The sequence below is a fragment of the Eleutherodactylus coqui genome, chromosome 2, assembly GCF_035609145.1.
Source record: "Eleutherodactylus coqui strain aEleCoq1 chromosome 2, aEleCoq1.hap1, whole genome shotgun sequence".
Classification (NCBI taxonomy): Eukaryota; Metazoa; Chordata; class Amphibia; order Anura; family Eleutherodactylidae; genus Eleutherodactylus; species Eleutherodactylus coqui.
In genome coordinates, this window is record NC_089838.1 from 322,849,655 (window position 1) to 322,876,316 (window position 26,662).

The 26,662-nt window shown below is 42.3% G+C and overlaps 1 protein-coding gene across 1 annotated transcript; it reads right to left on the reverse strand.

The window, feature by feature from the left end:
* Positions 1-1,667: 1,667 nt before the first annotated feature.
* TAF6 (TATA-box binding protein associated factor 6) lies at positions 1,668-26,455 on the reverse strand. The gene is made up of 15 exons (XM_066593775.1): positions 26,370-26,455; positions 21,671-21,842; positions 21,245-21,331; positions 20,960-21,113; positions 19,163-19,219; positions 18,966-19,085; positions 18,743-18,885; positions 18,134-18,211; positions 17,167-17,268; positions 16,872-17,054; positions 3,905-3,979; positions 3,672-3,797; positions 3,258-3,431; positions 2,956-3,162; positions 1,668-2,035 (listed from the first exon to the last, which is right to left on the reverse strand). The coding sequence occupies exons 2-15, from the start codon at positions 21,818-21,820 to the stop codon at positions 1,811-1,813; spliced, it is 1,881 nt and encodes a 626-aa protein (XP_066449872.1). The 5' UTR covers positions 21,821-21,842; positions 26,370-26,455; the 3' UTR covers positions 1,668-1,810.
* Between the last annotated feature and the right edge of the window lie 207 nt (positions 26,456-26,662).

Genomic DNA, 26,662 nt, shown 5'->3' on the forward strand with positions numbered 1-26,662 from the left:
TATTTAGGCTGCGCATTATTTTAATTAGTTCTTTATTAAAAGTTAAATTTTATTTATTAGTGGTTCCCAACAGTGATTAAGTTTGTTCCAGTGGGAACTTTTCTGCCTCGGTGATAAATATGTACAAGAATATAACTACTATAATACACCTCCTGTGTACAAAAATATAACTGCTGTAATACTGCCCCCTTTAAGACTTGGGTATACTAATAGATCATAGACTGAACATGAGTAAACAATGTGATGCAATAGCAAAAAAAAGGCAGACAATTCTGGGATGTATTAAGAGAAGCATAGAGTCTAGATCACAGGAGGTCATTATCCCCCTCTACTCTTCCTTAGTCAGACCTCATCTGGAATACTGTGTCCAGTTCTGGCCACGTCACTTAAAAAAAAAAAAGACATAGACAAACTGGAGCAAGTTCAGAGAAGAGTTACCAAGATGGTGAGCGGTCTGCAAATCATGTCCTATGAGGAATGGTTAAAGGATCTGGGAATGTTTAGCTTGCAGAAGAGAAGGCTGAGAGGAGACTTAATAGCGGTCTACAAATATCTGAAGGGCTGTCACAGTGCAGAGGGATCAGCCCTATTCTCATCTGTACAAGGAAAGACTAGAAGCAATGGGATGAAACTGAAAGGGAGGAGACACAGATTAGATATTAGACAGTGAGGGTGATCAATAAGTGGAACAGGTTACCACAGGAGGTGGGGAGTTCTCCTTCAATGGAAGTGTTCAAACAAAGGCTGGACAATTATCTGTCTGGGATGACTTAGTGATCCTGCACTGAGCAGGGGGTTGGACCCGATGACCCTGGAGGTCCCTTCCTACCATTCCGTGATAAATCAATACGCTATCAGCACTGCGTGTTATGTGCTCCGTACGCAGACATAGTACGCCGGTGTGATGACCTCAGGATACCTTTACATGATGGATTCCCTCTCACATTCTAAGTCTGCAGTTCGCTGTATATTTCTGCCGCAGACCTGAGCACAGATCCAGTCCTCTTCAAGGATACAAGTCTGCATGCCGATCTGCTGACGAAAACCCCCGTCAATCAGCGTCACGTTACTTTTTTTTTTTCGCTTGCAGACTTCAAATTCTCGCTGCATTAACAACACAGAAGTCCGTTAAAGTTGGCAAAAGATTTCTAGGATGCAGATTTGCTGCACAATCAGCGCGGATTCCGCTTCATATCGTCACAGATAAACTGGTGTCGATTTCAGCTATAATTAAGGCTCATTTTCCAGTGTAAATTATGAATTCACCTGGCAGTCGGTAAACCCCACCCCCACAGGTGAGCCCCGCCCCCTTAAAAAAAAAGTTTCAGCTGATGTAAAACTTCAAAAAGTTGCACTCTTTTGCACCTTAGAGCCTTATCAGTGACTATTTCACGCACAATTTGGAATGATGCAGATGTAATCTGGCCACACCTCCCTTTACGATGTTTGGGCAAGGCATCATGGGACTTGTAGATCTGGTGCCAACAATCAAGATGGCGGACAGAAGTTGGATTATTCTCCCAGAGGACACTTGGCTCTATAGAGGATTCGGTTAGATGACGCTCAGAGCAGTTACGGCTTTCCCTACAGTAGATGGTATATACATTTGGTGTAGGCCGACCGCTAATGGTGATATAATGGGGGCGCTAATAGATTAATGAACAAGGCAGTTTTAAGGGTTTTTTTTTATTAGGAAATCGTTTCCGATGTTTTGAACAAAATAAACGAGTTGCACGGACACAGTAAGTATTACGACACTCAGACAGCCACTCACGCAGTCATACACAAAACACACATCAAAAAGTCTCTGTCACAAGCCGGGGGGATCTACAGAAGGTGGAGGGGATGGCTGCGGGGTCTTGCTTTCTCCAGCAGGTGGAAGAGACACAACAATGTATTTCTGCATTCCAGTAGTGCCCCCGGTGGTGGCACCAACAACACCGCTGCTCTGACCACTGGATACTAGCTTCACAATGGGTTGTACCCCTGGGGGGCATGTTGTGGAGGGCGAGGGGCCGCTGGAAGAGGTGAGAACCTGCAAGAAGATAAAAGGGAAACAAGTAATCAAAAGGAAGTGAACAGAAAATAAGAGAAATGAAGAAGCCAAAACATGTACGGAGAAGAAGCCAAGGCAAGGGCAAGGGGCAAACACGAGGGCAAGGAGGAAAAAGGAAAAAGCCAAAAGGAATGAGGTGAGAGGGGATGCAGAGGGAGCCAAAAAGAAGGGTCTGAGAGAGGATGCAGAGGGAGCCAAAAAGAAGGGTTTGAGAGGGGATGCAGAGGGAGCCGAATAGGAAGGAGCTGAGAAGGGATGCAGAGGGAGCCAAAAAGAAGGGTCTGAGAGGGGATGCAGAGGGAGCCAAAAAGAATGGTCTAAGAGGGGATGCAGAGGGAGCCAAAAAGAATGGTCTAAGAGGGGATGCAGAGGGAGCCAAAAAGAAGGGTCTAAGAGGGGATGCAGATGGAGCCAAAAAGAAGGGTCTAAGAGGGGATGCAGAGGGAGCCAAAAAGGAAGGAGCTGAGAGGGGATGCAGAGGGAGCCAAATAGGAAGGAGCTGAGAGAAATGTAGAGCAAACCAAAGAATTGGAGCAAGACAGAACACAAAACAAACCTAGGAAGAAGCAGAGAACAGAGGAAGCCAAGGAAGCAGACTGGGAAGGAATGGCTAAGTGGAGGGGCTGAGAGGGAGCAGCGCGGGCCAAAACGTGATGAAGGGGAGAAGAACGTAAGGGAAGGAGCAGTAGGGGCAGAGGAGTAAAGGCATAGCATATAATGAAGTAAAAGGACAATGGAGAAGGTACTTGGCCGAAAGATGGGAAATAAGAGAAGCAGCTGCAGTAAGATGGGGAGAAGTTTGTGAGAACCAGAGAAAATAAAACATCAAAACAGCCCAAAACCCCCACAGCAGTTCAGAGAGAAGAGTACATGATGGAGAGATGCCGATGTGGGGTTACCTGGGTCCCGCTGCTGCCGGCGGCTGAAGACACCACTATGTACTTGGTGGGCGGTGGTGACGGCTGGGTGGGAGTTGCAGAACGGGCACTCACTAAGGTCTGTACTGGCAAAGTCAAGGAGCCTGGCATTTTAATTATTCCTGGTGGACGAGTGGATGTCGTGATGGAGCCGGAGGACGGCTGAGAGAGAGTGAGGGTGGGACGGGGCTGAAAAGACAAGACACATTGTTACAGTTCATGGTAAATCCTCCACATGCTCCTCTCCGGGAGATGCCGTACAGTGCCACGATGCCTAGTGTTACCTGAGTCACTGTCAGGGTGGTCCGGTTGACCTGGGGACCTTGTAACGCACTCTGTGCTCTGGCCTTCAACACGTGAGAACACAGCGTAGGGCCCAAAAAGCCGTAGTCTGTCCGGTACGCATCAGGAATGTCAGGGGGGGAGCGGAGCTTCACCAGCACTGGGGCAGTGTGCTTCTGCAGGAGACAACATACTCAGGAAAATGTATTGAAATAAAGCCTGACATAACTGCAGATACTGTGGTTGTCAGTTACCACCACTAGGGGGCTGATCTGTACACAGCTCATATCACACTCAGAGCCATAAGTATACACATGGCTACCTAGTGATGGCAATTTTACAAGTCCATATATGAGGAAACACAAAGAGTGCAGCATATACCGAGGACAAAAACACACTGCAGTACTGGACATTACCAGCAGGAGGCTCTGTACGTGGTCAGCTCCAATCTTATCAATGTTGGATAACACTGGCCCCTCCAGCACGTTGCGGAGTCTCTCTCCTTCCACTTGCAAACGAGGAACAATCAGGGTTTTAATTACCTTAATGAAGAAAATAAATTTATCCACAAATGTCACATCACCCCTCCCCGTGTCTAATAGCCCACCCCCTTCCCCCCAAACCAACATGTAATACCCCCAACACTTACATCAGGACCCAACTCTGCCAGTCCAGCGATAGATCCGTACCGTGTGGTCCAAGGAGTGCGGTCATCAACCCAAGTCTGTACTCAAAAGAAAGCATAAAGTAGTGATATCCAAAGAAGAAAAAAAAGTAATTATAGACTTGTACATAGGGGGCAGTATTATAGTAGTTATATTCTTGTACATAGGGGGCAGTATTATAGTAGTTATATTCTTGTACATAGGAGGCAGTATTATAGTAGCTATATTCTTGTACATAGGAGGCAGTATTATAGTAGTTATATTCTTGCACATAGGAGGCAGTATTATAGTAGTTATATTCTTGTACATGGGGGGCAGTATTATAGTAGTTATATTCTTGTACATAGGGGGTAGTATTATAGTAGTTATATTCTTGTACATAGGAGGCAGTATTATAGTAGTTATATTCTTGTACATAGGGGGTAGTATTATAGTAGTTATATTCTTGTACATGGGGGGCAGTATTATAGTAGTTATATTCTTGTACGTAGGGGGCAGTATTATAGTAGTTATATTCTTGTACATAGGGGGCAGTATTATAGTAGTTATATTCTTGTACATAGGGAGCAGTATTATAGTAGTTATATTCTTGTACATAGGGGGCAGTATTATAGCAGTTATATGCTTGTACATAGGAGGCAGTATTATAGTAGTTATATTCTTGTACATAGGGGGCAGTATTATAGTAGTTATATGCTTGTACATAGGGGGCAGTATTATAGTAGTTATATGCTTGTACGTAGGGGGCAGTATTATAGTAGTTATATTCTTGTACATAGGGGGCAGTATTATAGTAGTTATATTCTTGTACATAGGGAGCAGTATTATAGTAGTTATATTCTTGTACATAGGGGGCAGTATTATAGTAGTTATATGCTTGTACATAGGAGGCAGTATTATAGTAGTTATATTCTTGTACATAGGGGGCAGTATTATAGTAGTTATATGCTTGTACATAGGAGGCAGTATTATAGTAGTTATATTCTTGTACATAGGGGGCAGTATTATAGTAGTTATATGCTTGTACATAGGGGGCAGTATTATAGTAGTTATATGCTTGTACATAGGGGGCAGTATTATAGTAGTTATATTCTTGTACATAGGGGGCAGTATTATAGTGGTTATATTCTTGTACACAGGGGGCAGTATTATAGTAGTTATATTCTTGTACACAGGAGCAGTATTATAGTAGTTGTATTCTTGTACATAGGAGCAGTATTATAGTAGTTATATTCTTGTACATAGGAGGCAGTATTATAGTAGTTATATTCTTGTACATAGGAGGCAGTATTATAGTAGTTATATTCTTGTACATAGGAGGCAGTATTATAGTAGTTATATTCTTGTACATAGGAGGCAGTATTATAGTAGTTATATTCTTGTACATAGGAGCAGTATTATAGTAGTTATATTCTTGTACATAGGAGGCAGTATTATAGTAGTTATATTCTTGTACATAGGGGGCAGTATTATAGTAGTTATATTCTTGTACATAGGGGGCAGTATTATAGTAGTTATATTCCTGTACATAGGGGTAGTATTATAGTAGTTATATTCTTGTACATAGGGGGCAGTATTATAGTAGTTATATTCTTGTACATAGGGGGCAGTATTATAGTAGCTATATTCTTGTACATAGGGGCAGTATTATAGTAGTTATATTCTTATACATAGGGGCAGTATTATAGTAGTTATATTCCTGTACATAAGGGGCAGTATTATAGTAGTTATATTCTTGTACATAGGAAGCAGTATTAAAGTAGTTATATTCTTGTACATAGGTGGCAGTATTATAGTAGTTATATTCTTGTACATAGGGGCAGTATTATAGTAGTTATATTCTTGTACATAGGAAGCAGTATTATAGTAGTTATATTCTTGTACATAGGGGGCAGTATTATAGTAGTTATATTCTTGTACATAGAGGGCAGTATTATAGTAGTTATATTCTTGTATATAGGGGGCAGTATTATAGTAGTTATATTCTTGTATATAGGGGGCAGTATTATAGTAGTTATATTCTTGTACATAGGGGGCAGTATTATAGTAGTTATATTCTTGTACATAGGGGGCAGTATTATAGTAGTTATATTCTTGTACATAGGGTGCAGTATTATAGTAGTTATATTCTTGTACATAGGGGGCAGTATTATAGTAGTTATATTCTTGTACATAGGAAGCAGTATTATAGTAGTTATATTCTTGTACATAGGGGGCAGTATTATAGTAGTTATATTCTTGTACACAGGGGGCAGTATTATAGTAGTTATATTCTTGTACATAGGGGGCAGTATTATAGTAGTTATATTCTTGTACATAGGGGGCAGTATTATAGTGGTTATATTCTTGTACACAGGGGGCAGTATTATAGTAGTTATATTCTTGTACATAGGAGCAGTATTATAGTAGTTATATTCTTGTACATAGGAAGCAGTATTATAGTAGTTATATTCTTGTACATAGGGGGCAGTATTATAGTAGTTATATTCTTGTACATAGAGGGCAGTATTATAGTAGTTATATTCTTGTATATAGGGGGCAGTATTATAGTAGTTATATTCCTGTACATAGGGGTCAGTATTATAGTAGTTATATTCTTGTACATAGGGGTCAGTATTATAGTAGTTATATTCTTGTACATAGGGGGCAGAATTATAGTAGTTATATTCTTGTATATAGGGGGCAGTATTATAGTAGTTATATTCTTGTACATAGGGGGCAGTATTATAGTAGTTATATTCTTGTACATAGGGGGCAGTATTATAGTAGTTATATTCATGTACATCGGGGGCAGTATTATAGTAGTTATATTCATGTACATCGGGGGCAGTATTATAGTAGTCATATTCTTGTACATAGGGGGCAGTATTATAGTGGTTATATTCTTGTACACAGGGGGCAGTATTATAGTAGCTACATTCTTGTACATAGAGGGCAGTATTATAGTAGTTATATTCTTGTACATGGGGGGGCAGTATTATAGTAGTTATATTCATGTATATAGGAGGCAGTATTATAGTAGTTATATTCTTGTATATAGGGGGCAGTATTATAGTAGCTATATTCTTGTACATAGGGGGCAGTATTATAGTAGTTAAATTCTTGTACATAGGGGCAGTGTTATAGTAGTTATATTCTTGTACATAGGGGGCAGTATTATAGTAGTTATATTCTTGTATATAGGAGTCAGTATTATAGTAGCTACATTCTTGTACATAGAGGGCAGTATTATAGTAGTTATATTCTTGTACATGGGGGGGCAGTATTATAGTAGTTATATTCATGTATATAGGAGGCAGTATTATAGTAGTTATATTCTTGTACATAGGAGGCAGTATTATAGTAGTTATATTCTTGTACATAGGGGGCAGTATTATAGTAGTTATATTCTTGTACAGAGAAGGCAGTATTATAGTAGCTATATTCTTGTACATAGGGGGCAGTATTATAGTAGTTATATTCTTGTACATAGCAGCAGTATTATAGTAGTTATATTCTTGTACATAGGGGGCAGTATTATAGTAGTTATATTCTTGTACATATGGGAGCAGTATTATAGTAGTTATATTCTTGTACATAGGAGGCAGTATAATAGTAGTTATATTCTTGTATATAGGGGGCAGTATTATAGTAGTTATATTCTTGTACATAGGGGGCAGTATTATAGTAGTTATATGCTTGTACATAGGAGGCAGTATTATAGTAGTTATATTCTTGTACATAGGGGGCAGTATTATAGTAGTTATATGCTTGTACATAGGGGGCAGTATTATAGTAGTTATATGCTTGTACATAGGGGGCAGTATTATAGTAGTTATATTCTTGTACATAGGGGGCAGTATTATAGTGGTTATATTCTTGTACACAGGGGGCAGTATTATAGTAGTTATATTCTTGTACACAGGAGCAGTATTATAGTAGTTGTATTCTTGTACATAGGAGCAGTATTATAGTAGTTATATTCTTGTACATAGGAGGCAGTATTATAGTAGTTATATTCTTGTACATAGGAGGCAGTATTATAGTAGTTATATTCTTGTACATAGGAGGCAGTATTATAGTAGTTATATTCTTGTACATAGGAGGCAGTATTATAGTAGTTATATTCTTGTACATAGGAGCAGTATTATAGTAGTTATATTCTTGTACATAGGAGGCAGTATTATAGTAGTTATATTCTTGTACATAGGGGGCAGTATTATAGTAGTTATATTCTTGTACATAGGGGGCAGTATTATAGTAGTTATATTCTTGTACATAGGGGGCAGTATTATAGTAGTTATATTCCTGTACATAGGGGTAGTATTATAGTAGTTATATTCTTGTACATAGGGGGCAGTATTATAGTAGTTATATTCTTGTACATAGGGGGCAGTATTATAGTAGCTATATTCTTGTACATAGGGGCAGTATTATAGTAGTTATATTCTTATACATAGGGGCAGTATTATAGTAGTTATATTCCTGTACATAAGGGGCAGTATTATAGTAGTTATATTCTTGTACATAGGAAGCAGTATTAAAGTAGTTATATTCTTGTACATAGGTGGCAGTATTATAGTAGTTATATTCTTGTACATAGGGGCAGTATTATAGTAGTTATATTCTTGTACATAGGAAGCAGTATTATAGTAGTTATATTCTTGTACATAGGGGGCAGTATTATAGTAGTTATATTCTTGTACATAGAGGGCAGTATTATAGTAGTTATATTCTTGTATATAGGGGGCAGTATTATAGTAGTTATATTCTTGTATATAGGGGGCAGTATTATAGTAGTTATATTCTTGTACATAGGGGGCAGTATTATAGTAGTTATATTCTTGTACATAGGGGGCAGTATTATAGTAGTTATATTCTTGTACATAGGGTGCAGTATTATAGTAGTTATATTCTTGTACATAGGGGGCAGTATTATAGTAGTTATATTCTTGTACATAGGAAGCAGTATTATAGTAGTTATATTCTTGTACATAGGGGGCAGTATTATAGTAGTTATATTCTTGTACACAGGGGGCAGTATTATAGTAGTTATATTCTTGTACATAGGGGGCAGTATTATAGTAGTTATATTCTTGTACATAGGGGGCAGTATTATAGTGGTTATATTCTTGTACACAGGGGGCAGTATTATAGTAGTTATATTCTTGTACATAGGAGCAGTATTATAGTAGTTATATTCTTGTACATAGGAAGCAGTATTATAGTAGTTATATTCTTGTACATAGGGGGCAGTATTATAGTAGTTATATTCTTGTACATAGAGGGCAGTATTATAGTAGTTATATTCTTGTATATAGGGGGCAGTATTATAGTAGTTATATTCCTGTACATAGGGGTCAGTATTATAGTAGTTATATTCTTGTATATAGGGGGCAGTATTATAGTAGTTATATTCTTGTACATAGGGGGCAGTATTATAGTAGTTATATTCTTGTACATAGGGGGCAGTATTATAGTAGTTATATTCATGTACATCGGGGGCAGTATTATAGTAGTTATATTCATGTACATCGGGGGCAGTATTATAGTAGTCATATTCTTGTACATAGGGGGCAGTATTATAGTGGTTATATTCTTGTACACAGGGGGCAGTATTATAGTAGCTACATTCTTGTACATAGAGGGCAGTATTATAGTAGTTATATTCTTGTACATGGGGGGGCAGTATTATAGTAGTTATATTCATGTATATAGGAGGCAGTATTATAGTAGTTATATTCTTGTATATAGGGGGCAGTATTATAGTAGCTATATTCTTGTACATAGGGGGCAGTATTATAGTAGTTAAATTCTTGTACATAGGGGCAGTGTTATAGTAGTTATATTCTTGTACATAGGGGGCAGTATTATAGTAGTTATATTCTTGTATATAGGAGTCAGTATTATAGTAGCTACATTCTTGTACATAGAGGGCAGTATTATAGTAGTTATATTCTTGTACATGGGGGGGCAGTATTATAGTAGTTATATTCATGTATATAGGAGGCAGTATTATAGTAGTTATATTCATGTATATAGGAGGCAGTATTATAGTAGTTATATTCTTGTACATAGGAGGCAGTATTATAGTAGTTATATTCTTGTACATAGGGGGCAGTATTATAGTAGTTATATTCTTGTACAGAGAAGGCAGTATTATAGTAGCTATATTCTTGTACATAGGGGGCAGTATTATAGTAGTTATATTCTTGTACATAGCAGCAGTATTATAGTAGTTATATTCTTGTACATAGGGGGCAGTATTATAGTAGTTATATTCTTGTACATATGGGAGCAGTATTATAGTAGTTATATTCTTGTACATAGGAGGCAGTATAATAGTAGTTATATTCTTGTATATAGGGGGCAGTATTATAGTAGTTATATTCTTGTACATAGGGGGCAGTATTATAGTAGTTATATTCTTGTATATAGGGGGCAGTATTATAGTAGTTATATTCTTGTACATAGGGGGCAGTATTATAGTAGTTATATTCTTGTACATAGGGGGCAGTATTATAGTAGTTATATTCTTGTACATAGGGGGCGGTATTATAGTAGTTATATTCTTGTACATAGGGGGCAGTATTATAGTAGTTATATTCTTGTACATAGGAGGCAGTATTATAGTAGTTATATTCTTGTACATAGGAGGCAGTATTATAGTAGTTATATTCTTGTACATAGGGGGTAGTATTATAGCAGTTATATTCTTGAACATAGGGGGCAGTATTATAGTAGTTATATTCTTTTACATCGGGGGCAGTATTATAGTAGTTATATTCTTGTACATAGGGGCAGTATTATAGTAGTTATATTCTTGTACATAGGGGGCAGTATTATAGTAGTTATATTCTTGTACATAGGGGGCAGTATTATAGTAGTTATATTCTTGTATATAGGAGTCAGTATTATAGTAGTTATATTCTTGTACATAGGGGGCAGTATTATAGTAGTTATATTCTTGTACACAGGGAGCAGTATTATTGTAGTTATATTCTTGTACATCGGGGCAGTATTATAGTAGTTATATTCTTGTACATAGGAGGCAGTATTATAGTAGTTATATTCTTGTATATAGGGGGCAGTATTATAGTAGTTATATTCTTGTATATAGGGGGCAGTATTATAGTAGTTATATTCTTGTACATAGGGGGCAGTATTATAGTAGTTATATTCTTGTACATAGGAGGCAGTATTATAGTAGTTATATTCTTGTACACAGGGAGCAGTATTATTGTAGTTATATTCTTGTACATAGGGGGCAGTATTATAGTAGTTATATTCTTGTACATAGGAGGCAGTATTATAGTAGTTATATTCTTGTATATAGGGGGCAGTATTATAGTAGTTATATTCTTGTATATAGGGGGCAGTATTATAGTAGTTATATTCTTGTATATAGGGGGCAGTATTATAGTAGTTATATTCTTGTATATAGGGGGCAGTATTATAGTAGTTATATTCTTGTACATAGGGGCAGTATTATAGTAGTTATATTCTTGTACATAGGGGGCAGTATTATAGTAGTTATATTCTTGTACATAGGAGGCAGTATTATAGTAGTTATATTCTTGTACTTAGGGGCAGTATTACAGTAGTTATATTCCTGTACATAGGGGGCAGTATTATAGTAGTTATATTCTTGTACATAGGGGCAGTATTATAGTAGTTATATTCTTGTACATAGGGGCAGTATTATAGTAGTTATATTCTTGTACATAGGGGCAGTATTATAGTTATATTCTTGTACATATGGGCAGTATTATAGTAGTTATATTCTTGTATATAGGGGGCAGTATTATAGTAGTTATATTCTTGTACATAGGGGGCAGTATTATAGTAGTTATATTCTTGTACATAGTGGGCAGTATTATAGTAGTTATATTCTTGTACATAGGGGGCAGTATTATAGTAGTTATATTCTTGTACATAGTGGGCAGTATTATAGTAGTTATATTCTTGTACATAGTGGGCAGTATTATAGTAGTTATATTCTTGTATATAGGGGGCAGTATTATAGTAGTTATATTCCTGTACATAGGGGGCAGTATTATAGTAGTTATATTCTTGTATATAGGGGGCAGTATTATAGTAGTTATATTCTTGTATATAGGGGGCAGTATTATAGTAGTTATAGTCTTGTACATAGGGGCAGTACTATAGTAGTTATATTCTTGTATATAGGAGCAGTATTATAGCGGTTATATTCTTGTACAAAGGGGGCAGTATTATAGTAGTTATATTCCTGTACATAGGGGGCAGTATTATAGCAGTTATATTCTTGTACTTAGGGGCAGTATTATAGTAGTTATATTCTTGTACTTAGGGGCAGTATTATAGTAGTTATATTCTTGTACTTAGGGGCAGTATTATAGTAGTTATATTCCTGTACATAGGGGGCAGTATTATAGTAGTTTTATTCTTGTATATAGGGGGCAGTATTATAGTAGTTATATTCCTGTACATAGGGGGCAGTATTATAGTAGTTATATTCTTGTACATAGGGGGTAGTATTATAGCAGTTATATTCTTGTACATAGGAGGCAGTATTATAGGAGTTATATTCTTGTACATAGGGGCAGTATTATAGTAGTTATATTCATGTACATAGGGGCAGTATTATAGTAGTTATATTCATGTACATAGGGGCAGTATTATAGTAGTTATATTCATGTACATAGGGGGCAGTATTATAGTAGTTATATTCTTGTACATAGAGGGCAGTATTATAGTAGTTATATTCTTGTACATAGGGGGCAGTATTATAGTAGTTATATTCTTCTACATAGGAGGCAGTATTATAGTAGTTATATTCTTGTACATAGGGGGCAGTATTATAGTAGTTATATTCTTGTACATAGGGGGCAGTATTATAGTAGTTATATTCTTGTACATAGGGGGCAGTATTATAGTAGTTATATTCTTGTACATAGGGGGCAGTATTATAGTAGTTATATTCCTGTACATAGGGGTAGTATTATAGTAGTTATATTCTTGTACATAGGGGGCAGTATTATAGTAGTTATATTCTTGTACATAGGGGGCAGTATTATAGTAGTTATATTCTTGTACATAGGGGGCAGTATTATAGTAGTTATATTCTTGTATATAGGGGGCAGTATTATAGTAGTTATATTCTTGTACATAGGGGGCAGTATTATAGTAGTTATATTCTTGTACATAGGGGGCAGTATTATAGTAGTTATATTCTTGTACATAGGGTGCAGTATTATAGTAGTTATATTCTTGTACATAGGGGGCAGTATTATAGTAGTTATATTCTTGTACATAGGAAGCAGTATTATAGTAGTTATATTCTTGTACATAGGGGGCAGTATTATAGTAGTTATATTCTTGTACACAGGGGGCAGTATTATAGTAGTTATATTCTTGTACATAGGGGGCAGTATTATAGTAGTTATATTCTTGTACATAGGGGGCAGTATTATAGTGGTTATATTCTTGTACACAGGGGGCAGTATTATAGTAGTTATATTCTTGTACATAGGAGCAGTATTATAGTAGTTATATTCTTGTACATAGGAAGCAGTATTATAGTAGTTATATTCTTGTACATAGGGGGCAGTATTATAGTAGTTATATTCTTGTACATAGAGGGCAGTATTATAGTAGTTATATTCTTGTATATAGGGGGCAGTATTATAGTAGTTATATTCCTGTACATAGGGGTCAGTATTATAGTAGTTATATTCTTGTACATAGGGGTCAGTATTATAGTAGTTATATTCTTGTACATAGGGGGCAGAATTATAGTAGTTATATTCTTGTATATAGGGGGCAGTATTATAGTAGTTATATTCTTGTACATAGGGGGCAGTATTATAGTAGTTATATTCTTGTACATAGGGGGCAGTATTATAGTAGTTATATTCATGTACATCGGGGGCAGTATTATAGTAGTTATATTCATGTACATCGGGGGCAGTATTATAGTAGTCATATTCTTGTACATAGGGGGCAGTATTATAGTGGTTATATTCTTGTACACAGGGGGCAGTATTATAGTAGTTATATTCTTGTACATAGGAGCAGTATTATAGTAGTTATATTCTTGTACATAGGCGGCAGTATTATAGTAGTTATATTATTGTACATAGGGGGCAGTATTATAGTAGTTATATTCTTGTACATAGGGGGCAGTATTATAGTAGTTATATTCTTGTACATAGGGGGCAGTATTATAGTAGTTATATTCTTGTACATAGGGGGCAGTATTATAGTAGTTATATTCTTGTATATAGGAGTCAGTATTATAGTAGCTACATTCTTGTACATAGAGGGCAGTATTATAGTAGTTATATTCTTGTACATGGGGGGGCAGTATTATAGTAGTTATATTCATGTATATAGGAGGCAGTATTATAGTAGTTATATTCTTGTATACAGGGGGCAGTATTATAGTAGCTATATTCTTGTACATAGGGGGCAGTATTATAGTAGTTAAATTCTTGTACATAGGGGCAGTGTTATAGTAGTTATATTCTTGTACATAGGGGGCAGTATTATAGTAGTTATATTCTTGTATATAGGAGTCAGTATTATAGTAGCTACATTCTTGTACATAGAGGGCAGTATTCTAGTAGTTATATTCTTGTACATGGGGGGGCAGTATTATAGTAGTTATATTCATGTATATAGGAGGCAGTATTATAGTAGTTATATTCTTGTACATAGGAGGCAGTATTATAGTAGTTATATTCTTGTACATAGGGGGCAGTATTATAGTAGTTATATTCTTGTACAGAGAAGGCAGTATTATAGTAGCTATATTCTTGTACATAGGGGGCAGTATTATAGTAGTTATGTTCTTGTACATAGCAGCAGTATTATAGTAGTTATATTCTTGTACATAGGGGGCAGTATTATAGTAGTTATATTCTTGTACATATGGGAGCAGTATTATAGTAGTTATATTCTTGTACATAGGAGGCAGTATAATAGTAGTTATATTCTTGTATATAGGGGGCAGTATTATAGTAGTTATATTCTTGTACATAGGGGGCAGTATTATAGTAGTTATATTCTTGTATATAGGGGGCAGTATTATAGTAGTTATATTCTTGTACATAGGGGGCAGTATTATAGTAGTTATATTCTTGTACATAGGGGGCAGTATTATAGTAGTTATATTCTTGTACATAGGGGGCGGTATTATAGTAGTTATATTCTTGTACATAGTGGGCAGTATTATAGTAGTTATATTCTTGTACATAGGAGGCAGTATTATAGTAGTTATATTCTTGTACATAGGAGGCAGTATTATAGTAGTTATATTCTTGTACATAGGGGGCAGTATTATAGCAGTTATATTCTTGAACATAGGGGGCAGTATTATAGTAGTTATATTCTTTTACATCGGGGGCAGTATTATAGTAGTTATATTCTTGTACATAGGAGCAGTATTATAGTAGTTATATTCTTGTATATAGGAGTCAGTATTATAGTAGTTATATTCTTGTACATAGGGGGCAGTATTATAGTAGTTATATTCTTGTACACAGGGAGCAGTATTATTGTAGTTATATTCTTGTACATAGGGGCAGTATTATAGTAGTTATATTCTTGTACATAGGGGCAGTATTATAGTTATATTCTTGTACATATGGGCAGTATTATAGTAGTTATATTCTTGTATATAGGGGGCAGTATTATAGTAGTTATATTCTTGTACATAGGGGGCAGTATTATAGTAGTTATATTCTTGTACATAGTGGGCAGTATTATAGTAGTTATATTCTTGTACATAGTGGGCAGTATTATAGTAGTTATATTCTTGTATATAGGGGGCAGTATTATAGTAGTTATATTCCTGTACATAGGGGGCAGTATTATAGTAGTTATATTCTTGTATATAGGGGGCAGTATTATAGTAGTTATATTCTTGTATATAGGGGGCAGTATTATAGTAGTTATAGTCTTGTACATAGGGGCAGTACTATAGTAGTTATATTCTTGTATATAGGAGCAGTATTATAGCGGTTATATTCTTGTACAAAGGGGGCAGTATTATAGTAGTTATATTCCTGTACATAGGGGGCAGTATTATAGCAGTTATATTCTTGTACTTAGGGGCAGTATTATAGTAGTTATATTCTTGTACTTAGGGGCAGTATTATAGTAGTTATATTCTTGTACTTAGGGGCAGTATTATAGTAGTTATATTCCTGTACATAAGGGGCAGTATTATAGTAGTTTTATTCTTGTATATAGGGGGCAGTATTATAGTAGTTATATTCCTGTACATAGGGGGCAGTATTATAGTAGTTATATTCTTGTACATAGGGGGTAGTATTATAGCAGTTATATTCTTGTACATAGGAGGCAGTATTATAGGAGTTATATTCTTGTACATAGGAGGCAGTATTATAGGAGTTATATTCATGTACATAGGGGCAGTATTATAGTAGTTATATTCATGTACATAGGGGCAGTATTATAGTAGTTATATTCATGTACATAGGGGGCAGTATTATAGTAGTTATATTCTTGTACATAGAGGGCAGTATTATAGTAGTTATATTCTTGTACATAGGGGGCAGTATTATAGTAGTTATATTCTTCTACATAGGAGGCAGTATTATAGTAGTTATATTCTTGTACATAGGGGGCAGTATTATAGTAGTTATATTCTTGTACATAGGGAGCAGTATTATAGTAGTTATATTCTTGTACATAGGGGGCAGTATTATAGTAGTTATATTCTTGTACATGGGGGGCAGTATTATAGCAGTTATATTTTTGTACATAGGGGACAGTATTATAGTAGTTATATTCTTGCATATAGGGGGCAATATTATAGTAGTTATATTCTTGCATATAGGGGGCTGTATTATAGTAGGTAAACAAACCGTTTAATCATGTATACCTTACAATTGGTTATAAAATGAATGGCGATTTTATACATACATCTACTATTAGCGTATATTTCACATCTACGCTTCTCACCTTGGTGAACGTCTTGGTTATTCGTGATTGGATGTTGTTGGTTGTTGTGCTGAAGTTCTTGCAGATCTGTGCTATAAGCCTGGCAGCGAAGTCTCTTAGAGCCCAGTGATTGTCCACATCTGGCCGCAGACAAAGCTGCCGACTGACGATACAGGTCATCACTGCAGGAATCAGCTCATGCAGCTATAGGGAAGAGGAACAGAGGGCGGGTTCGTGACCTGGATATTACACAGCTCATACGGATATTGAAGCTCATACGAAGATGGACACTTGATATGAGGCTCTCCACACTTACGTATTTCTCCAGGTAGAGGGTGGGATTGTCCATCAGAGCCTTCACCATCCTCATCAGGTAAATTAGTAAGGCTAAATTGTTCTGGACAACATTGACACGTACCTGCGCAGGAAACAAAACCCAGTGTAAAGCCATGAATAGTACAGAGACAACTGCAAGTGCCATTCCCACCTTCTCCACACGGGGCTCTATAAAGCACCTAGATGTCGGTGACGTCACTCGCGGATCGACAGAACTGCAATGCTCGCCAATGACACAGGCAACATAAATCAATGGCAAACAGAGCCCCCCCCCCCCCCACCCCACTAATGCTCTCTGCTTCCTGCCAGTGAATGTAAATGTTCAAGTACTCGGGCATCTCTAGCAGTCCCACCAAAATGATGCACATGCTCAGCCATTTTTGTGGGGACCTTCAGCATCGGATGGAGTCCCCGCAGTTGGACCCCCATCAATCTTATAGCTATTCCCTATCCTGTGATTAGGGGACACATTTTAACCCTGCACAGCTTCTTTATCCCCTTAGTGATGTGGCCTATTTCGGACGCAAGGACAAAACTTCTTTTTGGCCAAACTTTATTTTTTCCGACATAAGTGGGCTTATTTCTGTGAGTTAATAGGATTACGACAATACAAAAATTATAATTTTTTTTAGGATTTCCACTTTTGCACAGTAAAACCTCTTTGGGGATTTTTTTCTCTGCATCGCTGCATTCAAAGTGTCATAACTTTTTTTTAGTTAAAATGTAAATGCATCCACGTGTCAGAGGGTGGCGCTGTCTGATCCTAAACTGGCAGTTAAAGGTCATTTCTGCATCCAGTGCATCCCTGGGCACGAATGAACTGCAGGCTCGGCAGTAACAATCAATGCCTTGCATGGACGTCTAGAAATACTGGAAAAGGCTATGGACCTATGGGAAGGATCCTGGCATTGACAATACTCCAGTATGCCCCAACGCTTAATACTCACCCCTTCTGAAATGAAGGTGCTAAATCGTGGCAGCATCTGATAGAGGCCGGGGTCGGTGGCAATACTCTGCAGAGCTTCCTACACAAGAAGCATAAAACAGAAGATCTAATGAGACACAAATATACACACTGCTCAAAGAAAACACTTCAGCAGCGCTGGTACATCCCAGTACGACCCCAAGTCACTGCAGGATATCAGTCTGTCGGGAAGCAGGAGGGTCGTGGATCCATTTCACCTGCTTTGGTGCAAATGACAACAGGCACGCTGGAGAGGAAGAGCAAGACGCCCCAAAAAGGGAGACGATTCCTCTCTCCTCCACCTGATTCTTCTCTAGTTCTGGTGTCTTCATCACTACTGGTACATGAGGGGCACCTGCAGCCCAATCCGGGTGTACCGGTGGTGCTGCTCCTCCAGGATGGTGCATCCATAGGAGACGTCACAACATTCACTAGAGAAGGCCAGAATTGGCAGGTTTCTCTCACCGATGACAGTCGGTTCGCACGGAGCACGTCTTTTGTTCTTTGAGATCCCATGTGTGATTCACGCGCTCCCCTAATTTTTGTTTAGCAATGTGCATAAGAGCTGCCGCATCCCCCCTTATGTACGTACCGCTCTCTTGGCTTCACAGGAGCCGACACAAGCCTCTGTGATCTCCTTGTAGTACAGCTGCTGCTCCACCGACAGCTCGTGGATGCTGCGGGGCTTCAGCTTCAGAGGAGTGCCCTCCAGTATGGTGTTCTTCTTCTCCTTAGCTGCAGAGAACAGACACGTGTGTGACATGTAAATGACTGATGGATAAACCAGAGAACACGCGTGTCAGCAGGATGCTCACCTTTCCCATCCACAGCATTGGCCCCCTGGCCTTTCCCCTTCACGCCTCCCGTTTCCTCCTGTCCCGGTTTCACAGCCTTCAGCGGCTCCGTGGCCTCAACCTTCTGCTGCTCCTTCGGAACTGGAGAGAAGGAGGTAAAACTCAATCATATCATAATGGGAGATGACGCAACGTACCATGGAGACACGGCGGCTCACCTGGTGGGGGGTTCTCCGGGATGGCCGGCTGTACGCCCTCTATACTCAGCCAATGAGCTACAAGATACAAAACAGAAATACGGGTCAGGGCTCCAGACTATTACAATATAATAACGTAGAGCCAACGGGAGCCAATCAAACGTTAGGAGCCCAATAACGGCATTATTGCCCAAAACTGAAAAACAAAAACACATAACCCCACAGTGACGGGTTAGGGGACCTTTTCTTGGTTTTTCCTCCCCACTTTCAAAATATCACTCTTATTTTTCCAAGGATCTAGCTGTCTGAGGGGTTTAATATGCATCACGTACTGGGAAAAAAAAAATTTAAATTCCTAAATCAGAGTAAAATGGAAAATAAATAAAAACCAATCCACCATTGCGGGGGGGGGGGGGGGGGGGGTCTTGTTTTAATGGCGTACATGCAGGCAAAAATGACATCAAACTTTGATCTGCGGGTCGGTACCATTACTACGAAATTCATGTACTACGAAAATAAAATGTCTTTGGGGGAAAAAAATTGTTTTTCACCACAGCTTTTTTATTTTCCGGTCGACATAGCTGTGCAGTTGGTCTTGTTTTTATCTGGGACGTCCTGCAGTTTCTACCATTTTGGAGCACATACGACTTTTTGATTGCTTTTTCGCATTACCGTATTTTCCAGCGTATACGACGACCCCCAAATGTTGTCTTATACGCCGGTAATAGGCTGTAGAAAAATAAAAATCAATACTCACCTCCCGCGGCGCTGCTGCAGACTGTCGCTCCCTCCTCCACATCAACAGAGCATTGCTTTCTGGATGTGGGGCTTGAATGCCCCGCCTCTAGACAGCTAATGCTTTGATTGGCTAACTCAGCCAATGAAAGCCGGCGCTGGGTTAACCAATCACAGCCATTCAATGACATCCAGAAAGCAATGCTCTGTCAGCGTGGAGGAGGGAGCGACAGCCTGCAGCAGCGCCGCGAGAGGTGAGTATTGTTTTTTTCTCCACAGTGTATTCCTGGGGTATAAGACGACCCCCGACTTTGGAGAAGGTTTTCCTGGGTTAAAACGTTGTCTTATACGCCGGAAAATACAGCACTCCTTTTTTTTCTTGGAGATGTGGGGGGCAAAAAAAAAAAAAAATCACAACTCTGGCTCGTGTATCTTTTTTTTCTGAGGACGTTCACCGTGCAGGTGAAATAATGTCACAGAGCGAACGTTTATGGACGCAGCAAAGTCAAATATGTTATTTTTTAAATTTAGTATAAATATGGGAAAAGGGGTCTTTTAAACTTCTGATACCCTTTATTTTTTAGTTTAAAAAAAGTTAAAATATAAGTTTTTCTCTCTGCAGGAGACTGGAGCTTGTAATCGTTTGATTGCTTAGAGTATAATGCAATATCATAGTATTAAAACACAATTAGGCATGGCAGCCCTCGGAAGGCCCCAGGCTGCCATGGCAACCAGACAGCACCTCACAAGTGATTGCAGGGGGGCCATTCGGGACCCCTGGACACCGATCAGGACATTTAAAATTCTAGCAGGGCAGATAATGAACGTCTGCTAGACCGGCTGCTACAGCGGGGGAAATGTAGTTTATTACAGCTGCAAAAAAGCTGCGGTGGGACTCGTCACAAGCTGAAAATGGCAGGTCGCACTGGTGACCATTCCAGACATCGTCTGGAGCCGCAGGCAGAAGGTCACTATAACAGATCCCCACCGAGAACCAACCATTCTGTCTTATCGCCTCTTCATGTTCAATGATGACATCACAGGGCTGACAGCCCAAGGCGCACCCATCCTCCAGTCACTCACCTTTCAGGGACACATCAAGGGGCACCCGGGGCAGCGGGGTGCTTATTATATCGCACAGGTCAACCTCCTTCTCCTCGTAGAAGTGCAGCTCACGTCCTCCACCGCTGGCGTAGCGGAAGGGCAGGAACTCCTTGGCGTGGAATCCGTATATGGGCTGCCGGGGGCGGGAGAGGCAGGATTATTCACAATAAATAGGGGGGCAGTACTCTGCAGGGATGGGGGGACGTGGACACGGTAGGGGTTCTGTGGGATGTCCGTGCCCAACATGTACCCCAGCGTACTCACCTCCACATTTTTCAGTTTGAGTGCGGAATCTATGTCATTGGGGGTCAGTTTCTGTCTTTTGCCCACATGCATGAACTTCATGGCATCCTGGAGGGCAGAGAAGGAGTGAAGATCATTAATGGGGTACGAAGTGCAGCCTGGTAGGAGGCATGGAGGGACCGAGGTCCATGGGGGGGGGGGGGGGGGTCAATAGACATACACACCCCCCTTGGGTAGTTTACTAGGTGGGTCGCTGCACTCAAACACCCACTCAGGCATTTGCCAGTGGGGGCACTGCTATCATGCCACCTTGGACAGATGCCAGAGGGGGTGGGGGCACTACACTCACGCCCCCTTGGCCAGTAGACAGGAGGGCTGCGGCTGAACTTGTGCTCTCACAGACAGCCGCAGCACTCACGCCCCCTGGAGCAGTCGCTGACCACTGACCTGGAAGACCTCCTTGATCCTGAAGCTGACTTCCTGGGCAAGCATCTGGCAGGTTTCCTCGGATATCTGCGAGACTCCTGTGGACTCGGCGATCACTTTCATGGACTCGCTGGGAAGGACGGCGTTACCGATCTTCTTCCCCTCCGCCATGACTGGAGAGCGTCAGGAGAGCCTGAGAGGAAGAGACACCAAACATCAGGACCCTCACACCCGGGGCGGTTACTGTCCCCTTCCGTTTTGCAGCTCATTCGGTATAAGGGCTGATTCACACGGCGCGGACGCTTTACGGAGCGCCGGCACCCATTGATTGGCATTGGGTATTCAGACATACGTTTTTCACACACGCAAATCGCAGCATAGCCAATCGCATTGAGAGCCGAAATAACCCACTGGCGTCAACGGGATGGCGTGAATATGTGCGCACTTGTGCATGAAATTAATGCGCCCTTCAGGTTTTCTGCACACGTAAATATACCGCGATTACGAGTGGAAAAAAAACTAAGAACGTCCAAAAACACATGAAATGCCGGACTGGTCCGTGAACACACTGCGGTCACGGACCGAAACTAAGATCATGCCTCTGTGAATGAGCCCTAAGAGACATTGGTAGTCGCTGCCCGAAAGGTGAGCACATGGCCGCCATCACTGCGCTCCCACCACGTTATATACGGAACTGCGTGCGCAGTGTGATATATTTTTAAACACCCGCTCTGTTGAGAACAGTAATGCGTACAGAAGAGGCGCCGCACGTAATGTACGTATCATACGCTGCCCGTACAGAAGCGGCGCCGCACGTAATGTACGCATCATACGCTGCCCGTACAGAAGCGGCGCCGCACGTAATGTACGCATCATACGCTGCCCGTACAGAAGCAGCACCGCACGTAATGTACGTATCATACGCTGCCCGTACAGAAGAGGCGCCGCACGTAATGTACGTATCATACGCTGCCCGTACAGAAGCGGCGCCGCACGTAATGTACGTATCATACGCTGCCCGTACAGAAGCGGCGCCGCACGTAATGTACGCATCATACGCTGCCCGTACAGAAGCAGCACCGCACGTAATGTACGTATCATACGCTGCCCGTACAGAAGAGGCGCCGCACGTAATGTACGTATCATACGCTGCCCGTACAGAAGCGGCGCCGCACGTAATGTACGTATCATACGCTGCCCGTACAGAAGGGGCGCCGCACGTAATGTACGTATCATACGCTGCCCGTACAGAAGGGGCGCCGCACGTAATGTACGTATCATACGCTGCCCGTACAGAAGGGGCGCCGCACGTAATGTACGTATCATACGCTGCCCGTACAGAAGCGGCGCCGCACGTAATGTACGTATCATACGCTGCCCATACGGAAGCGGCACCGCACGTAATGTACGTATCATACGCTGCCCGTACAGAAGGGGCGCCGCACGTAATGTACGTATCATACGCTGCCCGTACAGAAGGGGCGCCGCACGTAATGTACGTATCATATGCTGCCCGTACAGAAGGGGCGCCGCACGTAATGTACGAATCATACGCTGCCGGTACGGAAGGGGCGCCGCACGTAATGTACGTATCATACGCTGCCCGTACAGAAGGGGCGCCACACGTAATGTACACATCATACGCTGCCCGTACAGAAGGGGCGCCGCACGTAATGTACGTATCATACGCCGCCCGTACAGAAGGGGCGCCGCACGTAATGTACGAATCATACGCTGCCGGTACGGAAGCGGCGCCGCACGTAATGTACGCATCATACGCTGCCCGTACAGAAGGGGCGCCGCACGTAATGTACGCATCATACGCTGCCCGTACAGAAGGGGCGCCACACGTAATGTACGCATCATACGCTGCCCGTACGGAAGCAGCGCCGCACGTAATGTACGCATCATACGCTGCCCGTACAGAAGGGGCACCGCACGTAATGTACGCATCATACGCTGCCCATACAGAAGGGGCGCCACACGTAATGTACACATCATACGCTGCCCGTACAGAAGGGGCGCCGCACGTAATGTACGCATCATACGCTGTCCGTACAGAAGGGGCGCCGCACGTAATGTACGCATCATACGCTGCCCGTACAGAAGGGGCGCCGCACGTAATGTACGCATCATACGCTGCCCGTACAGAAGGGGCGCCGCACGTAATGTACGCATCATACGCTGCCCGTACAGAAGAGGCGCCGCACGTAATGTACGCATCATACGCTGCCCGTACAGAAGGGGCGCCGCACGTAATGTACGTATCATACGCTGCCCGTACAGAAGAGGCGCCGCACGTAATGTACGTATCATACGCTGCCCGTACAGTAGGGGCGCCGCACGTAATGTACGTATCATACGCTGCCCGTACAGAAGAGGCGCCGCACCTAATGTACGCATCATACGCTGCCCGTACGGAAGGGGCGCCGCACGTAATGTACGCGTCATCCGCTGCCCGTACAGTAGGGGCGCCGCACCTAATGTACGCATCATACGCTGCCCGTACGGAAGGGGCGCCGCACGTAATGTACGCGTCATCCGCTGCCCGTACAGAAGGGGCGCTGCACGTAATGTACGTATCATACGCTGCCCGTACGGAAGGGGCGCCGCACGTAATGTACGCATCATACGCTGCCCGTACAGAAGAGGCGCCGCACGTAATGTACGCATCATACGCTGCCCGTACAGAAGAGGCGCCGCACGTAATGTACGCATCATACGCTGCCCGTACAGAAGGGTCGCCACACGTAATGTACGCGTCATCCGCTGCCCGTATAGAAGCAGCGCCGCACGTAATGTACGCATCATACGCTGCCCTACAGAAGAGGCGCCGCACGTAATGTACGCATCATACGCTGCCCGTACAGAAGCGGCACCGCACGTAATGTACGCATCATACGCTGCCCGTACAGAAGCGGCACCGCACGTAATGTACGCATCATACGCTGCCCGTATAGAAGCAGCGCCGCACGTAATGTACGCATCATACGCTGCCCTACAGAAGAGGCGCCGCACGTAATGTACGCATCATACGCTGCCCGTACAGTACGGGCGCCGCACGTAATGTATGCATCATACGCTGCCCGTACAGTAGGGGCGCCGCACGTAATGTACGCGTCATCCGCTGCCCGTATAGAAGCAGCGCCGCACGTAATGTACGTATCATACGCTGCCCGTACAGAAGGGGCACCGCACGTAATGTACGCATCATACGCTGCCCGTACAGAAGGGGCACCGCACGTAATGTACGCATCATACGCTGCCCGTACAGAAGAGGCGCCGCACGTAATGTACGCATCATACGCTGCCCGTACAGAAGGGGCGCCGCACGTAATGTACGCATCATACGCTGCCCGTACAGTAGGGGCGCCGCACGTAATGTACGCATCATACGCTGCCCGTACAGAAGAGGCGCCGCACGTAATGTACGCATCATACGCTGCCCGTACAGAAGAGGCGCCGCACGTAATGTACGTATCATACGCTGCCCGTACAGAAGGGTCGCCACACGTAATGTACGCGTCATCCGCTGCCCGTACAGAAGCGGCGCCGCACGTAATGTACGTATCATACGCTGCCCGTACAGAAGCGGCGCCGCACGTAATGTACGCATCATACGCTGCCCGTACAGAAGAGGCGCCGCACGTAATGTACGCATCATACGCTGCCCGTACAGAAGAGGCGCCGCACGTAATGTACGTATCATACGCTGCCCGTACAGAAGGGGCGCCACACGTAATGTACGCGTCATCCGCTGCCCGTATAGAAGCAGCGCCGCACGTAATGTACGCATCATACGCTGCCCGTACAGAAGCGGCGCCGCACGTAATGTACGCATCATACGCTGCCCGTACGGAAGCGGCGCCGCACGTAATGTACGCATCATACGCTGCCCGTACGGAAGGGGCGCCGCACGTAATGTACGCATCATACGCTGCCCGTACGGAAGGGGCGCCGCACGTAATGTACGCATCATACGCTGCCCGTACGGAAGGGGCGCCGCACGTAATGTACGCATCATACGCTGCCCGTACAGAAGCGGCGCCGCACGTAATGTACGCATCATACGCTGCCCGTACGGAAGCGGCGCCGCACGTAATGTACGCATCATACGCTGCCCGTACGGAAGGGGCGCCGCACGTAATGTACGCATCATACGCTGCCCGTACGGAAGGGGCGCCGCACGTAATGTACGCATCATACGCTGCCCGTACGGAAGGGGCGCCGCACGTAATGTACGCATCATACGCTGCCCGTACGGAAGGGGCGCCGCACGTAATGTACGTATCATACGCTGCCCGTACAGAAGAGGCGCCGCACGTAATGTACGTATCATACGCTGCCCGTACAGAAGAGGCGCCGCACGTAATGTACGTATCATACGCTGCCCGTACAGGTATAGCGCTCCCGCTGCGGTGTGTGCGGAGGTATATTGGGATTGGTCTCTCTGGCGTATGGATACGCCGATGCGGTTAGGCGCATGCGGCGTACACTGCGCACCGGACTAGTAACAACCCTATAGCGTACAGTCTGTCTATTACTGCGGGCTCCATCATTAGTCTGCAGCCGCCCCAGTCCTCCCCTCAGCCACCAGCTGCCTGCTGTAACCCGCACATTACCGTGCAGCGCCTCACACTGCACGCCATATACCGTTACCGCCGTTATCCCGGGACTCCCGTACGCATATTTAGTATTTCAGTATGCCTCCCGCACTCACCGCCGCTCTCCTGGACGGTGTCTGCAATCACTTCCGGGTCCAAGGTAAACTTCCGCTTGTCTCCATACCAATCCGGTCCTGCCAGGTCGCTACTTATCATTTCCGTATATGTATCTACAGACCCGGGAAGACGTATGATATAACTCATACACGTATTTACACGCCATAATATTTCGGACTAGCTCATTCACAAATATCTGCTTCATTCTCCGGCCTAGAATAGCAGCGCTGTTACTACTCATCTTCCAGGACCTGAGAGGAGTGTCGTCATCAAGAGTATTGCGCATGCGTAG